General features: G+C 40.7%; 1 protein-coding gene across 1 annotated transcript; it reads left to right on the top strand.

Moving 5' to 3' along the window:
• Positions 1-2873: 2873 nt before the first annotated feature.
• Positions 2874-19219, top strand: Lysmd2 (LysM domain containing 2). The gene is made up of 3 exons (XM_076848577.2): positions 2874-3410; positions 16742-17073; positions 18703-19219. The coding sequence occupies exons 1-3, from the start codon at positions 3138-3140 to the stop codon at positions 18743-18745; spliced, it is 648 nt and encodes a 215-aa protein (XP_076704692.1). The 5' UTR covers positions 2874-3137; the 3' UTR covers positions 18746-19219.
• Positions 19220-20256: the final 1037 nt, after the last annotated feature.

Genomic DNA, 20256 nt, shown 5'->3' with positions numbered 1-20256 from the left:
CAAGGGCATGTTCCCATAGGAACACTTTCAGTTAGAGCCCACCTCTTAAAGGTTCTGCTACCTTCCAAATGTGCTATGGGCGAAGGACCAAACCTTTAACATACGGATCTTTGGGGGATACATTGAAGCCATAGTACCTGCTATCTGTAAACAAAGGTTTGTTCATTTCATTTTAAGTTTCTCTTCTTTTTGTCCCTTTCTTTTGCCAAGGATATCCAGAGCCATGTTAAATAGATTTAGTAACAGAAGGCTTCCTTTCAATAGTCTTCTCAAAAGAAATGCTTCTGATATTTTATTAATTGTGAAGTTTGTGCTCTGGTATGTAGATACACATAAAAGGAAAAAAAAATTGGTACTAGGGATTGAACCCAGGGGCCCTTTACCACTGAGCCATATCCCCAGCTCTTTTTATTTTATTTTTTTAGTTTTGAGATAGGCTGTCACTAAATTGCTTAGTGCCTTGCTAAATTGCTGAGGCTGGCTTTGAACTTGTGATTTTCTTACCTCAGGCTCCCAAATCGCTGGGATTACAGGTGTGTGCCTCAGTTTTCAAAGTTATCTTCCTGTTTCTTTATTTAGATCTGTATTTACCCTTTAATTCAACATTTGTCAAACTGCAGGAGTTCTGAGACAAGAGTTTCTACAGTTATATTTGTTTGAGAAATGCAGTGTCAAATGAAATAAAATAGTTTACTTCTAGAGTTTCATTATTCTTATGTGCACTGTGAATCTCCAAAAAAAAAAAAAAAAGAAAGAAAGAAATACAGCTTGTAATATCATTCCTAATTGATTGGAACTAATTGAAATTAATTATAGAGCCTGGCACAGTGGCGCATGCCTATAATCCCAGCAATTTGGGAGGCTGAGGTAGGAGGATCTTGAGTTCAAAGCCAGTCTCAGAAACTTAGTGAGGCACTTAGCCACTCAGAAAGACCCTGTCTCTAAATAAAATATTTTTAAAAGGGCTGGGGAGATGGCTCAGTGGTTCAGTGCCCCTGGGTTCAATTCCCAGTATCAAAAACAAAACTAAAAATAAAAAAGCAGAAAAAAGTCAATTATGGAATTTTTTGCACTGACCACCTAATAACAGCTTATGTGACCTAGTTCTTTAATCTTCAAATAGAATCATCCAGTCTTTTACTATGCTTTTCTGATGGAAAACTTGTTATATGCTGTCTCATTGCTAGACTGTAAACTCTTTGAAGGTGGATACTTCTTTTTTGAAACATTACCTGATTTTATGTATGTGTAGAGACCCTGGAGTTCTGCCTCTCTCTTGAGTCTTGGAAGGGGCACACTGGATACCACCCAGAAGTTCATGCATGGCAGGCTTAAGCTGTTCAATCTAATTCAGACTTCAGGATCTTTTTGTTACATCTCAATTATACTACTTGTGAATTTAAGAGCTAGGTACTGCTGGAGCTTAAAAGATGAGTAAGACCTAGTTATGCTTTCCATCAGCATTTATCAGTGGTGGAGATCAGACAAGTGCATGAATGATTCAAACAACACACAATGAGTTCAAAAGAAAACAAGAGGTACAAAGCACATTTGGAGGACAAAGAAACAACTGGGCAGGTGAGGGAGAGGAACAATTGGGAAGATTAAGAAAAAAATCTCATGGAGGATATATTATTTGGGACAGACCTTAAAGATTTAAAAAATGTAGACTTTTTTTAGGGTAGGGTATTTGGAAGAGTAGAATTACAGATGGAGGGCATAGCATAAGTAAGGCATGGATGTAGGAATAAGTAAGCAAGTTCAAGTAGCTCTGTTTTGCAGGAACATTTGGAATATATGGAATGAGTTATAGATGACCATTGCATAAATAATAAAAAAGGAATAGGAACTTGAATGCCAATTTGGCTTTATATTGATGCTGCTGTCCTCGGAGAGCCACTATAAAACTTTCTTAATGGAAGGGTGATATGGGGACAACTTGCTTCTTTCCCACCTCTTTCCTTTGCCTCTGTCCAACACAGAGCTATTCCCTTTGCCTCTGTCCAACACAGTAATATATCAAAACTTCAGCCAATAAATCAAACTTCCTGTCTCCTGATCTACCTATGGAGATATTTTTGGAAAGCTGTCCAAAATACTATAGAAACTAGAATATTAGAATCTAGTATAATGTGCCTGAATCTTTGTATAACATGCCTGAAACCAGGGTGTTGAGGAGAGGGTGTCTTGGAGGAGAACGTGTTTAGATGAAGAGTACAGATAAGAGTTCTTAGGTGGATTTAACAATAGTACCGAGGGGAATAATGCTTTCAGGTGTCAAAAAGGAAACCAGTAAGAAAAAACAACAGATGGATGTATATGGCAAATTCCAACTAGTGAGCCAGGAGAAAAAAACTGTAGCTAGTAAGCGGTTGTGAAAAGGTGAGTGAACTCCAAACAACTGGAGGGTTAGATCGAGGCCACCCACCAGCCTTTAAAAGCGCTATCCCTCCTGGGGTTATGTTTTAAGAACTTCTAGTAGAGGTGAGATGGGCCTAGGGAAGCTGTGTTTGATGATCTTAATGTTTCTGTGACCTGGACTTTGAGGTCATCAGAGTAAACGGGTTAGGGGAGGAAAGTACCTTTGGCATTGAAAGTGCTTGAAGGTCTGGGCAAGCTGGTCCCTGCTGGGAATCAATAAAAGAGGCAGAGCAATGCTTCCAGGTTTTATTTTTCCCCCCTCACTGCTGCTAAGACCCGGTTCTACTTAGGCTTTGTCAGCGAAGTCCAGGTCCCGGGATCCACTAGAGGACAAGGACGCCTCCGGATGGACCTCTATTAACCCCTAGGGCCGCAGGATTTGGCGCGCCCCCGCTTCCTGGCTCCATAGGGCCCGGCGGGCTCGGGCGGGCAGGGTGGAGCTGCCGCAGTCCGCCAGACTGCTGCGGGCGCTCACTTCGCTCTTGGCCTGGTAGGTGCGCCTGTGTCGCCGGCGCCCGGGGAAGGCAGGCCTTGCAGGAGGGAGACGTCAGCCATGCCCGGCCCGCAGCTCCCCTCCTCGGCTTCCCGCCCGCCGCCCCCGCGGAACGACCAGCCGCAGCCCCTGTGAGGAGGAAGAGGCGGCGGCGGCGGCAGCGGCGGCAGAGGAGGCACCGCCCCCTTGGCAGCTCCCCGACCTGGCGGCCTCGGCAGGACCCATGGCGGACTCCTCGCCCGCGTTGTCCCTGCGGGAAGGCGGCCCCCGCGCGCCTCGGCCCTCGGCCCCCTCGCCGCCGCCGCGCTCACGTTCCGGCTCGGAGTCCGAGGAGGCCGAGCTGTCGGTGAGCCTGGCCCGCACCAAGACCCGCTCGTACGGCAGCACCGCCAGCGTGCGGGCGCCGCTGGGCGCCGGCGTCATCGAGCGCCTGGTGGAGCACCGGGTCCGCGCCGACGACACGCTGCAGGGCATCGCGCTCAAGTACGGAGTCACGGTGAGCAGGGCGCGCCGGCGCGGCCCGGGCTAGCGGCTCCGGGGCGGGGGAGGGGGACGGGAGGACTCGGGTGTGGAGTCGGCAGCCAGCCGTCCCCGCGCGGCTCGGCCCCAAGCACTCGCCTGGCGCGCGCTGCTGGCAGCAGCGATGGTCGCCCAAGCTGGTCCTGCAGCCAGAGGGGCGGGCTGCCAGTGCTCCCTCCCCAGGTAGCTGCCTCGAGTTCCCAGCGCCCTGCCCAGACTCTGAACAGATCTGTGGCGTGAGGAAGATCAAAGAGGACCAGGGCTTTGGTATCACCGGCAGCCACCTTCACCCGATTTGCTCTCGCCATCTCACTACTATATATTTACTCAAAGCCACACTGAGGTGGATTCTGTTCTCCTTGTAAACAAGCTCTATGATGAGTCAGGAAGGGTACAGTTGTGCCCGTTGTATGGTACTGGTTCTATCGATTATGCTTCTTTATTTAGAAGTGAAATTACACCCCTGGGCTCACTGGCCACCGTGAATGTGACACCTGTGGAGAGGGCTGTGTTTATTACAAATTTATGTGTGTGCGTCTTGGGTATATTGCATTGCACCTCTGGGAAGAACATGGAAACCTGAGGGAACAAATTGTTTCATTAAAATTACTTATAATTAACTCTGAGCTATGTGATGGCCTTTTTACATTTGAGTTGAGTATCAGTTTTCAGTGTTCTTTCCTGAAGCACCTTAGACAGCAGTGAGAAGAAATGTGATCATATCTTTCTCTTGAAGTGAAACTCCGACTCATTGCCAAGGATGAAAGTAATCTATTTTGCATATTTAAGCAGGTATATGTTTACCATTAGGACTGTCTGTGAATTTAACATTTTTTAAATTAATTAACTTATTTTCATTGAGTTTATATGACAGCAGTACGTATTTTGATTCATTGTACACAATTGCAGCACAACTTTAAATTTCTCTGGTTGTACACCATGTAGTATCGCACCATATGTGCAGTCATACATGTATCTAGGGTAATGATGCCAATCTCATTTCATCATCTTTCCTGTGCCCTTGCATCCTTCCCATCCATCCCTCCCCTTTGCCCAATCAAAGTTCCTCCATTTTTCCCAAGCACCCCCACCCCTATTATGGATCAGCAAGCACTAATCAGAGAGAACATTTTGCCTTTGGTTTTTTGGGATTGGCTTACTTCACTTAGCATGATATTCTCCAGTTCCATCCATGTACCTGCAAATGCCATGATTTTATTCTCTTTTAATGCTGAGTAATATTCCATTGTGTATATATACCACAGGTTCTTTACCCATTCATCTATTGAAAGGCATCTAGGTTGCTTCCACAATTTAGCTATTGTGAATTGAGCTGCTATGAACATCGATGTGGCTGCCTCACTGAAGTATGCTATTTTTTAAGTGCTTTGGGTATAGATGGAAGAGTGGGATAGCTGGGTCAAATGGTGGTTCCATTCCAAGTTTTCTAAGGAATCTCCATACTGCTTTCCAGATTGGTTGCACTAATTTGCAGTCCCACCAGCAATGTATGAGTATGCCTTTTCCCCCACATCCTCACCAACATTTTTTGTTGTCTGTATTCATGATAATTGCTATTCTGACTGATGTGAGATGAAATCTTAGAGTAGTTTCCATTTGCATTTCTCTAATTACAATAGATGTTGAATATTTTTTCATATATTTGTTGATTGTATATCTTCTTCTAAGAAGTATCTGTTCAGCTCCTTAGTCCATTTATTGATTGGGTTGTTTAGTTTTTTAGTGTTAAGTTTTTTGAATTCTTTATATATCCTAGAGATTAGTGCTCTGATGTGTGTGGCTAAAATTTGCTCCCAAAATGAAGGCTCTCTGTTCTCCTCACTGGTGGTTTCTTTTGCTGAGAAGAAGATTTTTAGTTTGAGTCCATCCCATTTATTAATTCTTGATTTTATTTCTTGTGCTTTAGGAGTCTTGTTAAGGAAGTCAGGGCCTAATCTGATGTGATGAAGATTTGGTCCTACTTTTTCCTCTATTAAGCGAAGGGTGTCTGGACTAATTCCTACGTCCTTGATCCACTTTGAGTTGAATTTTCATTTTGAGAGCAGGAACCTTGCTGTGCAGTCACAAACTGACATGCCATGGAGAACCCCTATTTGACCTCTTGGGAGTTCTCTAAATTGAACATAGACCTATAGTTCTCCATGTGTATCAGAGGGGCCTGGTTTGGGTCAGAGCCAGAGAAAAGCCCAGTTGGAAAATACCCATAGCTACTCTTTGTTAATACTTGCTATGTGTCAGGCATTGCATTTGTCCTATTGCATCTTGATTTTATTTGACTCACAATAAGCCTAGCACATAGATGGAATGAATCTTTTTACAGAAGAGAAGAAGTTAAGAGGTAAGGATCTTTTCCCAGTATGATTTTTATTGAGATCAGCTTGAATTAACACAATGATAAAGGATTTGCTTTTCTCTAGATATTACTTCTGATATCTACTCTTATCTAGAGGTCTCTCAGCATCTTGGTTACTGAAGAAGGAAAGTCTTTTTTATTTGGTTTCTGTACATCTTTCCTCTTAGGCTAGGGTGCCTACAGCTAAGAATTTTTATGATATCCAGGAGTGTTATTTCCTGTGTTTTCTTCCCATGGTGATCTCCCATTACCCACAGGCCTTAGTGGTTTCTCTTGAGTTACTTACGGCTCCCAAACAGCTGATCACTGTAGTTCTCTATCTTTGATCAAATACTTCCTAATCCATGTTTTGTCCAATATAAATCCTATTACTTGTAACCTTATTACTCCCTTCCATTTGAGTGTAAATCAGATTTTTCATTCCTTTTATAAAGACTTTTGATTTTAAGATGTAACTCAGGTATGATGAATTGGGAAATATAGTCTACGGTCACAAATAGTCCTTTACAATGTTTTTCAATTTTAGCACTGTTGATTATATGGACTTTGTTGTTGGAGTGTGTCCTGTGCATTGTAGGATATTTAGCAGTATCTCTGCCCTTTACCCACTGGAGGCAGGTAGCACATCCCTCTCCTCATTCAGACATTGCCAAACATTCCTTTGGAGGCAAATTCACGCCTGGTTGAGAACCACTGTTTTTTTCCATATATATGTATTTCATTACCTTGGGCTCTGATCTGTAGTTGATGAAGTTTTTGGAGACTTCTTTACTGGTTGTATAGAACCAGTGAACATAATAATACCATACAGTGAAGTAATATTCTTGCTTTAATTAATACCTGTATACATTATTGGATTTACTTAATGGTAAATGAGATTTTAGGTAGAAGCTTAAAGGTAGAAATGTTTTCTGTTTTTTTTTTTCCTTCTCTTAACAGAAAGAAGTTGAATGAGTTTAATTTTCTAATATTCACTGCCAGGATCATCTACAACATATTCAAATTGTTGTTTAAAAGACTCAGTGATGAGATGTTGGTGACCAAGGGGCCCACAGTAGTGTACCTGGAAATTAAGAGTCAATCCAGGCAAACAGTTGACCTTAACATTCCATGTGTGGGGATGGAGCACAGCACTGCAACTTAGAGGAGTAGGAACTCTCAGGCAAGCCTGACTACTGAGGGCAGCTCCTCAGCCACCCGGCTGGGTCCCAGGCAGGACTTTAGTCCCTTAGTGGGGAAACTGGGTAAAAGTCAGTAGTGCTCTTTGTACAGGAAGCTTCCCAGAACAGAGACTCTGACAAGGGGTGAACACGGAGACCTGATTGCCTTCCCTGGTTTCCAAGAGGAACAAATTGGAAGCTGGGTATCCAAAGTGATATTCAAAAGCTGGAAGCCAAATACATCTCAGGATATGGGGGTAGACCAGTGTTCCTTCAGCTGGCCTGGGTGGGAGAGGAGTGTGCTGGGGCAGACTGAAAATGAAGAGTCCAGCTGAACTCAGACCTTTGGGATCAAAATATCCAGAAAAGGCATCTATGAATCTCTGGGTTTTTTTAGAAGTGTGGCCTCTTTGCTTATTCCCAGTCTTGTCCCTTCTTGGGCTCATTGTACTTGCTATTCCATATGTCTGGAATGTTTTTTTCCAGATAGCTGAAGGGCTGGCTGAGCGCAGGAGCCGCTGCATGGGTGTGACCTATGCAGTTACATAAGGCCCCATGCTTAGAAGGGATTGTTACTTGATTTAATGCTCAGTTGTATCTTAAAATCTTTCATTTGTAAACAAAGGCCCCACATTTTTATTTTCCACTGGGCTCTGGGCAGTGATCTAGCTGGTCCTGATTTTGTGACCTGCTCCCTTATTGCCTTCAAAACTTTGCTTAAGTATTTCCTCTGTGGGATCTTGCTTGACCATTCTATGTCAAATTGCAACCCTCTTTCACACTGGCATTTTCCCTGACTTGTTTTCCTAACAGTATTTATCATTCATCCAATTATTCCTTTTTTCTTTTTCCAGTTCCACCTTTCTGGTGAGACATTCGTGAACAAATAAAAATCCATGCCCTCATGGAACTTATATTTTAGTCAGTTAAGACAGTAAGTAAGTATATTATATGTCAGATATTAATGAACAAAATGAAAAAAAAAATCAAGGAGAGGATAGGGAGGACCATTGGAGGCGGTTGCAAGTTAAAATGGGATGACCAGGGAAGACCTTACAGAGGAGGAAAGGGAGGGAGCCATGCAGATATCTGGTGAAGAACATTCTAAGCAGAAGGAATAGCCAGTGGTGCAAAGGCCCTGAGGTAGGAGCATGATTGATGACTTCCTAGGAAGAGTATGGCTGGTGTTTAGAATGCCATTGAGAATAGTTGGACAAGATTACTTAAAGCCTTGAAAGCAGTTTTAAGGGATTAAGCTCTATCTCATTGGGGACCCATTGACAGTAGTGGTGGTGGGGTTTGAGCAGAAGAGTAACATGAGCTTACTTATGCATTAAAAGGATCACTCTAGCTGCTGTTTTGAGAATGAGTTGTAAGAAGGCTGTGCCCAGGCAGAGACCAGATAGGACGGAAGCTTTTGCAAGTGATGCAGGTAAAAGAAGACAGTAACTTGGACCAAAGCAAAGGAAGGAGGTAGTGAAAAGTGGCTGGATTTTGGATGACTTCCTGATATGCTAGAAAAGTTCTGCTTATTTGTTTACTGTTCAGTTTGAATATCTCTGCCCTGGGGATTCACCTGAGGACCCAGGAGGCTCCGTTATAGGAAAAAAGAATGTGGAGGTTCAAGGACCTGGCCAGGCTGACACTGATGGATCCCAGTTTTTCTGTCAGTGACTTGGAAAATATTTTTATGATGTTTTCCCATCACCCCTTTTAACATCATTAATACTTACTTACTAATAAATGGTGTTCATTATTTCTTTCCCACTTTTATTGGGCCTCTTTGTTTGAGGCCCTGTTCTAGATGCTGGGGCTACATGTTCTCTTTTCTTTTTTTTTTTTCTCTCTCTCTCTCTCTCTCTTTTATTTTTTATTTTTTTTAATTGTTGGTTGTTCAAAACATCACATAGTTCTTGATATATCATATTTCACACTTTGATTCAAGTGGGTTATGAACTCCCATTTTTACCCCGTATACAAATTGCAGAATCACATCAGTTACACTTCCATTGATTTATATATTGCCATACTAGGGTCTGTTGTATTCTGCTGCCTTTCCTATCCTTTACTATCCCCCTCCTCTTTTCATTTATAGTGAATTTATCAGCTAACTCCTTTCTGTCTTGTAACTACTTGAGAAGCAAGGAGCTTGTCTGTTTCATCTTTTACTTTTCTTTTCTTTCTTTTTTTTTTTTGGTACTGGAGATTGAACCCAGAGGCATTTTAGCACTAAGTTAAAACCCCAGCCCTTTGTTTTGAGAAGGGGGTTTCACTAAGTTGCTGAGGCTGACCTTGAACCTATGATCCTCCTGCTTCAGCGTCCCTAGTCACTGGGATTGCAGGCATGTGCAACTGCTCCTGGCTTGTCTGATGTATCTTTATATCCTCCCGGCCTGGTTCATAGCGCCTGGTGGGTCCACAGGGACCTAATCCACAAGAAAGCCTGACTGGTATGAAATTGTAAGTCCTACAGTTGAGCAGGTCCTGGAAGACCAGGGCCCAGATAAGGGCTGAGTGAGGAGGTGCAGCCTGCTGGAGATATGAACTGTACGAGGTAGTTTGAAGCACATTCTGAAATCTATGGGAGGCTGCTGCCCTTGCTAGTGTTGGCTGTTGGTTTCATCTCCTCCCATAGCTGTGGGTCTTCACACTGAACTACACATAGTTTTAGCTTCGAACATTTTTTTTTTTTTTTATTAGAGTAGTAAGCATTTGAAGAAGTGGGTCTGGGTAACTGAAACTATTTGGGTCAGGCTGGGAAACTGTTAAATACAGTTCAAACCTCAGACATAAACTTGCAGGGGCTGGAATTTCCCTAGTGTTTTTTTTTGTTTGTTTGTTTGTTTTAATATTTACTGAGACTAACAGGCCCCTTCCTTAACCCTGTGTTCTAGATTTAGCCATTGCTCTCTCTGCCATCCTCGCTCCTCCCAGTTGGATTCAAGCCTTTGCGGGAAGTTGACCAGCTCTAGGTTGCCACTGGGAACTTTTTGTTTAGAAACCCTGGAGAAACCTCCAGAGAACAGCATAGAAACTGAAAGTGAAAACCAGGCAGCCAAGTGCACCTATTATTTGTATAAACTTTGTCTTTTTACTTCCCCCAGGGAACTTGCCTCTTTTCTTAGCTCCAGAGGCCCCCTCATCCCCAGTACCCTCGGTGACCTTCTGTCCAGTTTTATTCCTAGGGTCTTCTCTTCCTTTTCCAGTTAGCTTCTTGGCCAAGTTGTTGCTTAACATTTTCCCACATGAAAGTTATCTTGCTGATGAAAAAAAAAAAGTGAAATGATTGTCATTTTAGAGAGAATAAGCACTGTGAGTTAGAAGCAGAAGGGTATGTAAATCTGCAGTTTTATAAATACTACAGACAAATAATACTTCAGTCTGCTGCTGGTAGAGATTGTTGACCCTTGCTGGACATAGTGCCACTTATAGTGAGAAGTATGGTACAATAGCCTGAAATTTGGGGTGCTAGTAGAGTGAGTTCTCACATACTTAAAAAAAAAATTCACAGCAACTTGGGAGGCTGAGGCAGGAGAATCACAAGTTTGAGGCCAGCCTTGGCAACTTAGTAAGACCCTGTCTCAAAATAAAAATTTAAAAAATGCCTGGGGATGTAGCTCCGTGATAAATAAACCATTCATGGGTTCAACTCCCAGTACCAGAAAACAAAACCAAAAGCCAAAAAAAATAAAAACAACAATCCTCCGGAGCTCAAAGGTATAATTACACACTACAAAATCCACCCTGTTTTAAGTGTACAGTTCAGTGATTTTTTGTAAATTTACACAGTTGCGCAACCATCACCAGGGCCCATTCTACTCTTTGTTCTTTAGGCCCAGGAAACCACTGATCTACTTTTTAGTTTGTAAGTTACCTTTTTTGGAAATTTCCTGTAAGTGGGTCTTCATTTACTCTTCTGAGAGTGTGGAGAAGAAAAATACATCTTTTCTTTTCCCCATGAGCACATGGCAATGGAGGGGTCTGATTGCCACCAACACCTGGAACATAACATGAGACAGGTGTGGAGGTGAATCTTGAGAGAATCATTTAATATTTAAATCTGTTTCTATTAAATAATAATCAAATGATAGTTGTATACATATATAAAATTGTCCTGAAAATATTTTCAGAAGGGCTTGTCTCTTTTAAGGAATGGAGAGGAAGCAAAGAGGTTTTGAATATTATCTTCACTGTTCAAGAGGTGAGCTGATGATGGTGGACCTAGTGCCTTTTGTAAAGGTTCTTGTCCATCCCCCAGAGCTCCTGAGGAGCTTGTTCCCCTTTGGGGAATAAGCATTGTGAATTCCCTCCTAAATAATTTCACCTTTACAAAATGTATTTATGGGAGTCACTTTAAAATGTTATTTTAAAGTTATTGATAGCACTTGTCTACTTTATTTCACCATGATTGACCAGGGCCCATCCAGTTAGTTCTTCCTTTAGTTCTATAACCTGTTTCTTAGTGACCAAAGAGTGAATTTTATTTCACTGAGTCACACTATTCAACCCTGATTAGGAGAGAATGAAGTGAAAGCATTTGATTGCTGTACTTCTGTCCTAAGAAACAGAAAGTAGTTCTATGTCATTTGCAAAAGGTTGTACTTTCTATTCTCAGGCTTAAGTGGCTCTTAGGAAATGTTGTGAAGTGGGCAGGTGGGAAGGCTGTGGAGTTTTCCAGCCCTTCCTTGGATTGGATAATGGCTTTTCTTAGTTTCATGTGGGTCCAATTTCCAGAACAGGAAACCTAACCTATGTTCCAACAGAAGAATAAAATATTCCAAACAAAACGTCTTTCACTGTTTTAGATTACCCACGGTTCTCATATGAGCCTCAATGCTTACTTCCATAGCTGGACTTCCTGTTTCCACCAGTGCTTCTTTCTTGCCAACCCATTTTCTGCACAGCTGCAAAGTGATCTTTAACTGTAATCAGATCATGTCATTCTCTTCCTTCGTCTTCCAGTGGCTTCTCATCACATTTAAAATAAATTCCAAATTCTTTACCTTGGCCTGAAGTTGGCTTATTACTCCCTACATTTCACCACACAGTTTGGGGTGTTGCTGCTGCTCTTTCTGGATGGAATCCTGGGTATGTTTTGTTTTGTTTTTTTAAACCAGGGATTGAACCCAGGGGCACTTAAGCACTGAGCCACATCCCCAGCCCTTTTTTGTATTTTATTTAGAGACAGGGTTTTGCTGAGTTATTTAGGGCCTTGATAAGTTGCTGAGGCTGGCTTTGAACTCATGATCCTTCTGCCTCAGCCTCCCAAGCTGCTAGGATTATAGGCGGAGTCGTGGGTATTTGTGTCTGTTCCTCCCCTCCCTGGCTTTGGCATAGCTGTTTCTTGCCTTGACATTACTATAGGTAACAGAATTTGGAGCCTATGCTCTTGGTCTAAGTTAGTGTAAAGTTTAGATAAAATTCTTTACTTTTTAAAAATGTTTTGTTGGAGATATATTATTCATGTTGGCTGGTTTATATACAATCTTTATATATTCTAATTTTGGGAGAGATTTTAAAAAGTTTAATGGGAGAAAATTCCTATCCTCCTCCTTCTCATTAGCCAAATATTTGTTAACAAAGATTTGCCCTTACCTGTTGCTTTCTTACTTTTAACCAAATATAATCATGATAGTTACTAACATTTTTTAGTGCTTCCTCTCTGCCGTGTGTTGTTCTAAATATTTTACATAAACCAATTCTTTTAATCCTCATAGCAGTCATATTGCATGAGAGGAACTATTCCTATTCTTACTTTACAGGTAAGAGAACAGATGTAGAGAATGGTAAGTAAATGGAAAAACCAGAATGTGAACCCAGAAAGTGTGGCCTGTGTGTCTAACTACTAACTTAAACTCATTTACCACCTTCTGACTCAGATCTAATCTGTCTGTAGATTGGTTCCCATCTTGATGCTAACTACATGTAGATATCCCTAATTTACTGGTATTGAACCCAGGGCTTTGGGTATGTCAGGCAATTACTCTACCACAGAGCTACACCCCCAACCTTTTTTTATTTTACTTGAGACAGAATCTCACTGAGTTGTCTAGGCTGACCTTGAATTTGTGATCCTCTTGCTTTAGCTGAGATTATAGGCATGGAGTACCATGCCCATCCCATCAATGAATACCTTAAATGCTTACTGATCATTCTGAATGAAAACACAGTCCCTGATGCCAGAAAGCTCAGGACTAGTTACAAGGCAATTCTGTAGTGAATCACTTGCACAGTGGTGCACAGAAGAGCCTGGAGAGCCCTGTTCTTCACTGCCTGTAGTCTCTCTGACTGCACCCAGGCCCCCACTCAGTCACCTTGTCTTGTGCTCAGTATCCTTGGTCCCTGGCTGGACCTTAATGGCCTGTGTTGTTCTGCATGATGGATGTTATCAGTCCGGGTCCTAGCTGGATAGAGAGAGCATACTCAGAGGACATGGCAACTTGGGAATCCACAGACTTTCATGAAGGGACCTTTATAGAGTATGAACAGGGTGAAGGGAACCAACAAGGGGTAGTGAGGAACTCAGACACAGCCACAGCAGGAAGACATCCATCCTAGGCCTGAAGTACCAAGGGAAATCCAGTCTTCCCTTGGTGGAGGGGTGGAGTCTGGGATGAGGGACTTCCTGATAAAAAACTAAGGCCACTGAAGAATGAAACCACCAGAATTATGGTGTCTTCCTTTAGTTAACCAACTAACATCTCAAGAATATGGAGGCTTGGGAAATGTAGTTCTTAAAAGGTCTTCTCCCCCACCCCCTTAGTTGGGCATGGTGGCACACATGCCTGCAATTGCAATGACTTGGGAGGCTGAGGCAGGAGGATTGCAAGTTCAATGTCAGCCACAGCAACTTAGCGAGGCCCTGAACAACTTAGTGAAACCCCGTCTCAACAAATGAAAAGGCTTGGGGATGTGGCTCAGTGGTGTGCCCCTGGGTTCAATCCCATGTATCCCCCTCAATTAAGAAAGGTTAGCCCCCAGGGTTCAGAACAGGCTCAAGGAGAGATGGGAATGGATGGAGAGGTGAGGATAGGTTTAAAAGGAAAATAACCATCACAATAGATAATACCACTTCTCATTTAATTTTTTTTTTAACTTGGAATTAGTACTTCAACATTTTGTTTTGTATGGCTGGAGGCAATTCAAACCATAATACAAAGTGTATAATATTTATCAATATAATTTAATTTTAATTAACTAAAAAGCCACCTGTATGCAAAATCAAAGATTTTTTGCTTATCTATAAAATTCAAGGAATCAGGAGTTGGTAAACCTTTACTATAGTTTCATGTGTCAGGAAATGTGTTCTTCTGTTTGGTTTTTTCCCCTCCAACCACGTATACATGTGAAAATCATTCTTAGCTTGTGTGCTATACAAAAATAGGTGATGGGCCAGATTTGGTTCCTGGGCAGTAATTTACCAGCCCTTGTTATAGATGTCAGTCTTTTTATTTATTTATTTATTTTTATACTGGGGATTGAACTCAGTGGTACTGTCTCTGAGTTACATCCCCAACCATTTTTTATTTTATTTTGAGACAGGATCTTGCAAAGTGCTCACGTTATTTAACACTCTCCAATCTAAATCTAAGCAAGGCTAGAGATACTTGGAAATTTTAATTTTTTCTCTAAAATGGACGTGCTCATGACTTTGGTCTCTTTCTTGCCATTTGCCGTCTCCTGCAACTACCACACAAAGGACCATCCTTTCTCTATTCTTTTGTAGTATCTTTTAAAAGAGAAACAAACAAACAAACAAAAGCTTTGAAGGTACTATTTGCATGGATTCAGCTTATCATGGGAAAGCAGGAGGAACAGGATTAATTTCTTTTACCGTTGTGTCTTCAGGCTCTTAGAAGTAGAAACATATTTTTTTTTTTTTGCTAAAAAAAATCAATTTAGTATTAAATGCTCCCATAATTTGATTCCATTAATCATTCACTTTTATCCAGACATATGGACTTTAGAGTCAGACAGAACTTCCAGTTCAGACATTGATAGAGCTGTATGCACGTGTTCAAATCAATTAATCATCTCTTGTGTGCTTGAATTTCTTCATTGGAAAACGGAGAATAGAAAGTACCATCCACTGTCACTCCTAACATCTATCTAATATGTGTAGAACATATGTAATACTTTTGTATATATTCTCTCCATATGTATATGTGTTTTATCGACACACACACACACACACACGTATCCACACATAAGTTACATCACAAGAAAGAGTGGTACAAATGAGATGCTGGAGTGTGTGTGGAGTGCCTGGCGTGGTGCAGGTCCTCAGGCTGGTCAGCTGAAGTCTATAGACACTTATAATACAGTGTGATGAACATAAGCACAGACATTTCTCCAACAAGCTCAGGTACAGCAGAGTTTGAGTTTTGTGCTCACCAGCATTGTGGACTCCAGCAGGTCACTTACCTCTCTTTCCTCATTTGTGAAGAGGAGCTGATGATATTAATATTTAGATTGTTTTGAAGTTTAAATGAGATAACTTGTATAAATTCTGTTCCCCCCTCACCCTTCTTTTTCACATCTGTGGTTTGAGGGAGGCATCCACTAGCTATGAAAGAATTATAGGTTAGAAAAATCTCTGTTGCCAACTGCAGTTGCACATGCCTGTAATCCCAGCTGCTGGGGAGGCTGAGGCAGGAGGATTGCAAGTTCAAGGCTAGCCTCAGCAATTTAGCAAGACTCTATCTCAAATTGAAAATTAAAAAAGACTGTAGTGTAGTTAAGTGGGAAAGGCCCCTGGGCTCCATTCCCTGGAGTCCTCCCTATCCCCCCAAAACCCAAAAAAATGTTCAAAACAACAACATATATATTAAATACTAGATTACATTATAAACATATATTAAATTCTAGCTTCTTCATCTGCCAGTTATATGATGATTCTTTCATACATAATATCATTTAAGCCTACTGTCTTCTGTTTATAAAGCGGATCTTCACATACCCATTCCATGTGGGCAAAAGAATGAGATACTGCATGTAAAATGCCCCCATCACCTTTCTTTACCCATGTCTACTCATTTTCAAGGCCTACTTAAGTCAAAGAGTCAAAATCAGAATCCACCTTCTCTGTGAGACTGACCGTAGCTCTAGCCTATATCATTCTTCCAAATGTGGTTGTACTGATGCCTCTACTACCTCCTGTATCTGTTAATTCACCAAGCACAATTCTTGAGACATAGGAAGTTCTCCACAAGTAAGTAGCAATGATAGAAAACGGGTTTTAATACAGACGATGCAAATGTTAAAATAAGAATAAAATGCATTAAATAAATGCTTAAAAGCCTATATTTTTTAACTTCAGAGACTTTGGGACATCAATGCTAAAGACTGCCTTATAGCAGAAATAATATACTGGGGGAAAATGAGTTTCCTTTTTTAAGATTGGGAAACAGAATTTAATGACATCTCTTGATAACTAGAAGTATCTAGTATGTGGAGTGCCTGATGTGGTGCAGGTCCTCAGGCTGGTCAGCTGAAGTCTGTAGATGTACTATAATACAGTGTGATAAACGTAAGCACAGATGTTTCTCCAACAAGTTTAGAGGCAGCATAGTTTGACCAAACTATGAGGTGAACAAACTCAAGTGAGGACTCGAATCAGAGAAGGCATTGTACATACATTGCTCATGAATTTAGCAAGACTCTATCAGAGAAGAGTCAGTTGAAGAGTCAATGTTGCTCAGCATTGTATACTAAATCCTCCTCCTGGACTTGGTTATATGTAACTCTGTGTTTCATTTTTTTTTTTTATTTTAGATGGAACAGATTAAAAGGGCCAATAAACTGTTTACCAATGATTGTATATTTCTGAAGAAAACTTTGAACATCCCAGTTATATCAGAGAAGCCTTTGTTGTTTAATGGACTTAACTCCGTTGATTCTCCAGAAAATGAAACTGTTGATAGCAGTTTTTCACATGAAGAGGAGCCTGTGGTGGGTGGGGAAGACCTCCCTCCTCCCAGTCCTCAAGAATCTGAGATTCAGCCTGTGCAGCCTGAGGAAGTGTCAGCCAGAGATTTCCTTCAAAGACTTGATTTGCAGATTAAATTATCAACACAGGCAGCCAAGAAACTAAAAGAAGAAAGCAGGTAAAAATTCCCTGGTAAAAAAATGTCAGAGGCTGATTAAATTACTCTTACGATGTCCTTGCTTTACATTTTAATTCTAGAAAGACATTTCTAATGTATGTAGCGCAAAGAGAGCTACCGCAAAATGCTTAAGGCTTTATCTGTTACAAATGCTTTTGTCTCTGTTATTTATTATAAAAAAATTGCTTCTTTGCTTTAATAACATTAACGTCCAGCTAGTAATTCTGGATAGCATCTTGTTGACTGTTCAAAGGAAGCAGTGCCATAAAGAAAACTTGGACAATACCGACCTTTTGTAATTTGTCAAAAACATTGTCTCTTATTTGTTACCAAGTGTTTCCTACATAAGATTTCCTAATGCCGCAGTCTGGCTGGGCACAATTCAGGAGCCACTTGTCAAAAGAAACTAACTTTATTTTTAGAACCACGCAAGATAAACAAAACAGCTCCTCAGGAAAAAACCCTCAGAGCCCAACTGCCACCACCGGCTTCCCACAAGCCACACACCCCAACCCAGCCTCTCCCTCCCACAATCCTCCTGCTCTTGAGGCCGATTGGCTGGGTTGCATGGGCGGAGCCAAAAAAGTCCCCCAATGAGCAGCTCCGTGGTCTGAAAGGGCAGGGAAACAGCCCAATGAGCATCACCGCAGAGGAGCCAATCAGCTAGATGTTGCTGGGGCCGCTGTGATCCAATCATCAGCTGGCAGTCTGAAAGTTTGCTGGGGCCCCTTCAGCTCATCAGCTGGCAGTCTGAAAGTTTGCTGGGGCCCCTTCCGCTGTGGCTCTCAACATCCTGTGAAATCTTTTTTTATATTTTTTTAGTTGTTGATGGACCTTTATTATTTTTTAAAATTTATTTATATGTGGTACTGAGGATCAAACCTAGTTGATAGCAGTTTTTCACATGAAGAGGAACCTGTGGTGCCTCCCCCATGCTAGGCAAGCGCTGTACCACTGAGGCACAACCCCAGTCCTCCTATGAGTTTTTTTTACTTTGTTTAAAATTTGGTACTGGAGTAAACCTTTCTATCTCCTCTAGAATTGGTTTCCTTCTGGCTTTATGATTTTAAGAAGGTACAAGCTGTTGTGTTTCTTTTTTCCCCCTGGATCCTGGGAAACTTACAAGTAAAATAGCCCAGGTTTGACCTCTATATAGTACTTCTATGGTTACTTTATTGGCTTCCTTCTCCTTTCCTTAGTCCTGATTTTTTAATCTCTACTTTATTCATCTTGTTATAAATATGCTGTTTGTTTTAGGTACCTCAGTACCATTTGAGAAAGATGTGGCATATAGAAAGCAAACAGATATAAATATGAATATAATTTATATAAACGTAATATATTTAATAATTATGTATCATTATTTGTTCCAATAACTGAGACACCAGTAAGATGGAGATAGTAAGGTATGCCTTAATTAATATTTGCTTTTCATGCCACTTTCAAGGTGTGCACAATACTCTTAAGTGGATACACTCTTATCCAGTAGGTATTAAGTTGTACCTTAACATATATATATATATATATATATATATATATATATATATGTGTGTGTGTGTTTTAGATTTCTGATTATAATTTTAAATACTAATTTATGTTATATTTGTTGTTTTTTGTTTGTTTGTTTAGAGATGAAGAAAGTCCCTATGCAACGTCCCTCTATCACAGTTAGGTGATTAGTGGCATGATTCTAACCTGGATTAAGCGGTGGTTGGGCCATAAAGAATCTGGTGACTGAAGATCCAGAAGCATCCCTTTTGGATTCCCATAGCACTCATCTTAAAATCACGATTAAGTCTACCTACTGCAGTTGCACTGAAGTGGTTATTTCCCTCTGGCTTTCTAAAATGTTCAGTTTTTATTATGGCATGATAGCAAAATTATATTCTGAAGCTTATTACTTTTGTAGGTGGTAATAGTTTTTAGACTAGCTTTTGTAAATACTGGTGGAGATAAGCATCAAAGACTTTATATATTTAAGCTGAAAACAGTGTTTAGCTCCTAATGAAATCCTAATTATGTGAAAAACACGGTGGCTGTTTAAGTGATGCTGAATTGGCTGTGTGTTTATAACTTAAGTGCTATATACATATATATATTTCAATATGTATTACATATTCTGTATTAATACAAAGAACCAAATTTTGTCTGCTATTTTGTAAAAATAAACTACAAAAGTCTGAGAAAATAAACTATGTTTTCACATATGAGTCTTCATTTTTTTTCAAAATGGGAAAAATTAATTTTTAAATTATGTTTTGAAATGGTGACAACTCCTCCCCCATCTTAATGGCTTTTATTATTACAAATGCAATTTTTGAAAGAAATTTTGATGATCTAAAAGCAAATCAATTCTAGTTCCTAGCATCCTTTGCATTTTTGTTGACCTCATGTGATTCAGATATAATGAAAATACAGAATACAAATAAATAAATACCAAGTTCTGACACATTTATGAATTCTAGTTCAGATTTTACTACCAAGTCATTTTATAGAGTGTTGCGTATGTAATCACTGTACAATGTATTCCAATACATCACTATGTAATATATTCCATGTTATTTGAATTTAGAGTTAGGTTTTTGTCTTTTTTTTTATACTACAGGTTATAGCAGTAAACTTCAAGCAATATACTATTTACAATTAAGTATGTTTTTGGTATCAATTTCTATTTAAGCAGTAGCTTAAGTCTTTATGCTTCCACAGCAGTTCTCTGTATTTACCTGTCATCACCATCCCTAAGCTCATCAGCATCACCTAACAGGTGTTTGCTGTCTCTGGAGCAAAAGGAATTTTTATTATTTTTGTTTGTTTGTTTTTTGTACTGGGGATTTAAGCCAGAGGTGCTTTACCACTGAGCCACATCCCCAGCCTTAGTTTTGAGACAGGGTCTTGCTGAGTTGCTTAGGGCCTCACTAAAGTTGATGAGGCTAGCCTGAATTTGAATTTTTTTTTGCCCCAGCCTCCCAGGAATTACAGTTGTGTGCCACTGCACCCAGCCAAAGGGATTTTGTTGTCCCTTTCTTATTTTTTTGTTATTTTCTTCTTCCCTGTTTTGTTCCTCCAAATTTTCCATGGAACAGGAAATGTGTGCCTTTAGATGGCAGTGCAGCAGAGCTTGCAGAACCAGAACTGCATGTATCCAACCTGGATGCTGATCAGACAGCCCATTGATGGGAAGCC

The sequence above is a fragment of the Callospermophilus lateralis genome, chromosome 3, assembly GCF_048772815.1.
Source record: "Callospermophilus lateralis isolate mCalLat2 chromosome 3, mCalLat2.hap1, whole genome shotgun sequence".
NCBI lineage: Eukaryota > Metazoa > Chordata > Mammalia > Rodentia > Sciuridae > Callospermophilus > Callospermophilus lateralis.
The sequence above is the reverse complement of the archived record's forward strand: the minus strand, read 5'-3'. Positions and strand labels throughout refer to the sequence as shown.

Excerpts from the sequence above, each read along its gene's own strand:
- Lysmd2 (XM_076848577.2), top strand. The coding sequence starts at position 3,138 with ATGGCGGACTCCTCGCCCGCGTTGTCCCTGCGGGAAGGCGGCCCCCGC. Across the intron at positions 3,411-16,741 it reads CGCTCAAGTACGGAGTCACG|ATGGAACAGATTAAAAGGGC; the intron begins GTGAGCAGGGCG and ends TTTTTATTTTAG. Across the intron at positions 17,074-18,702 it reads AAACTAAAAGAAGAAAGCAG|AGATGAAGAAAGTCCCTATG; the intron begins GTAAAAATTCCC and ends TTGTTTGTTTAG.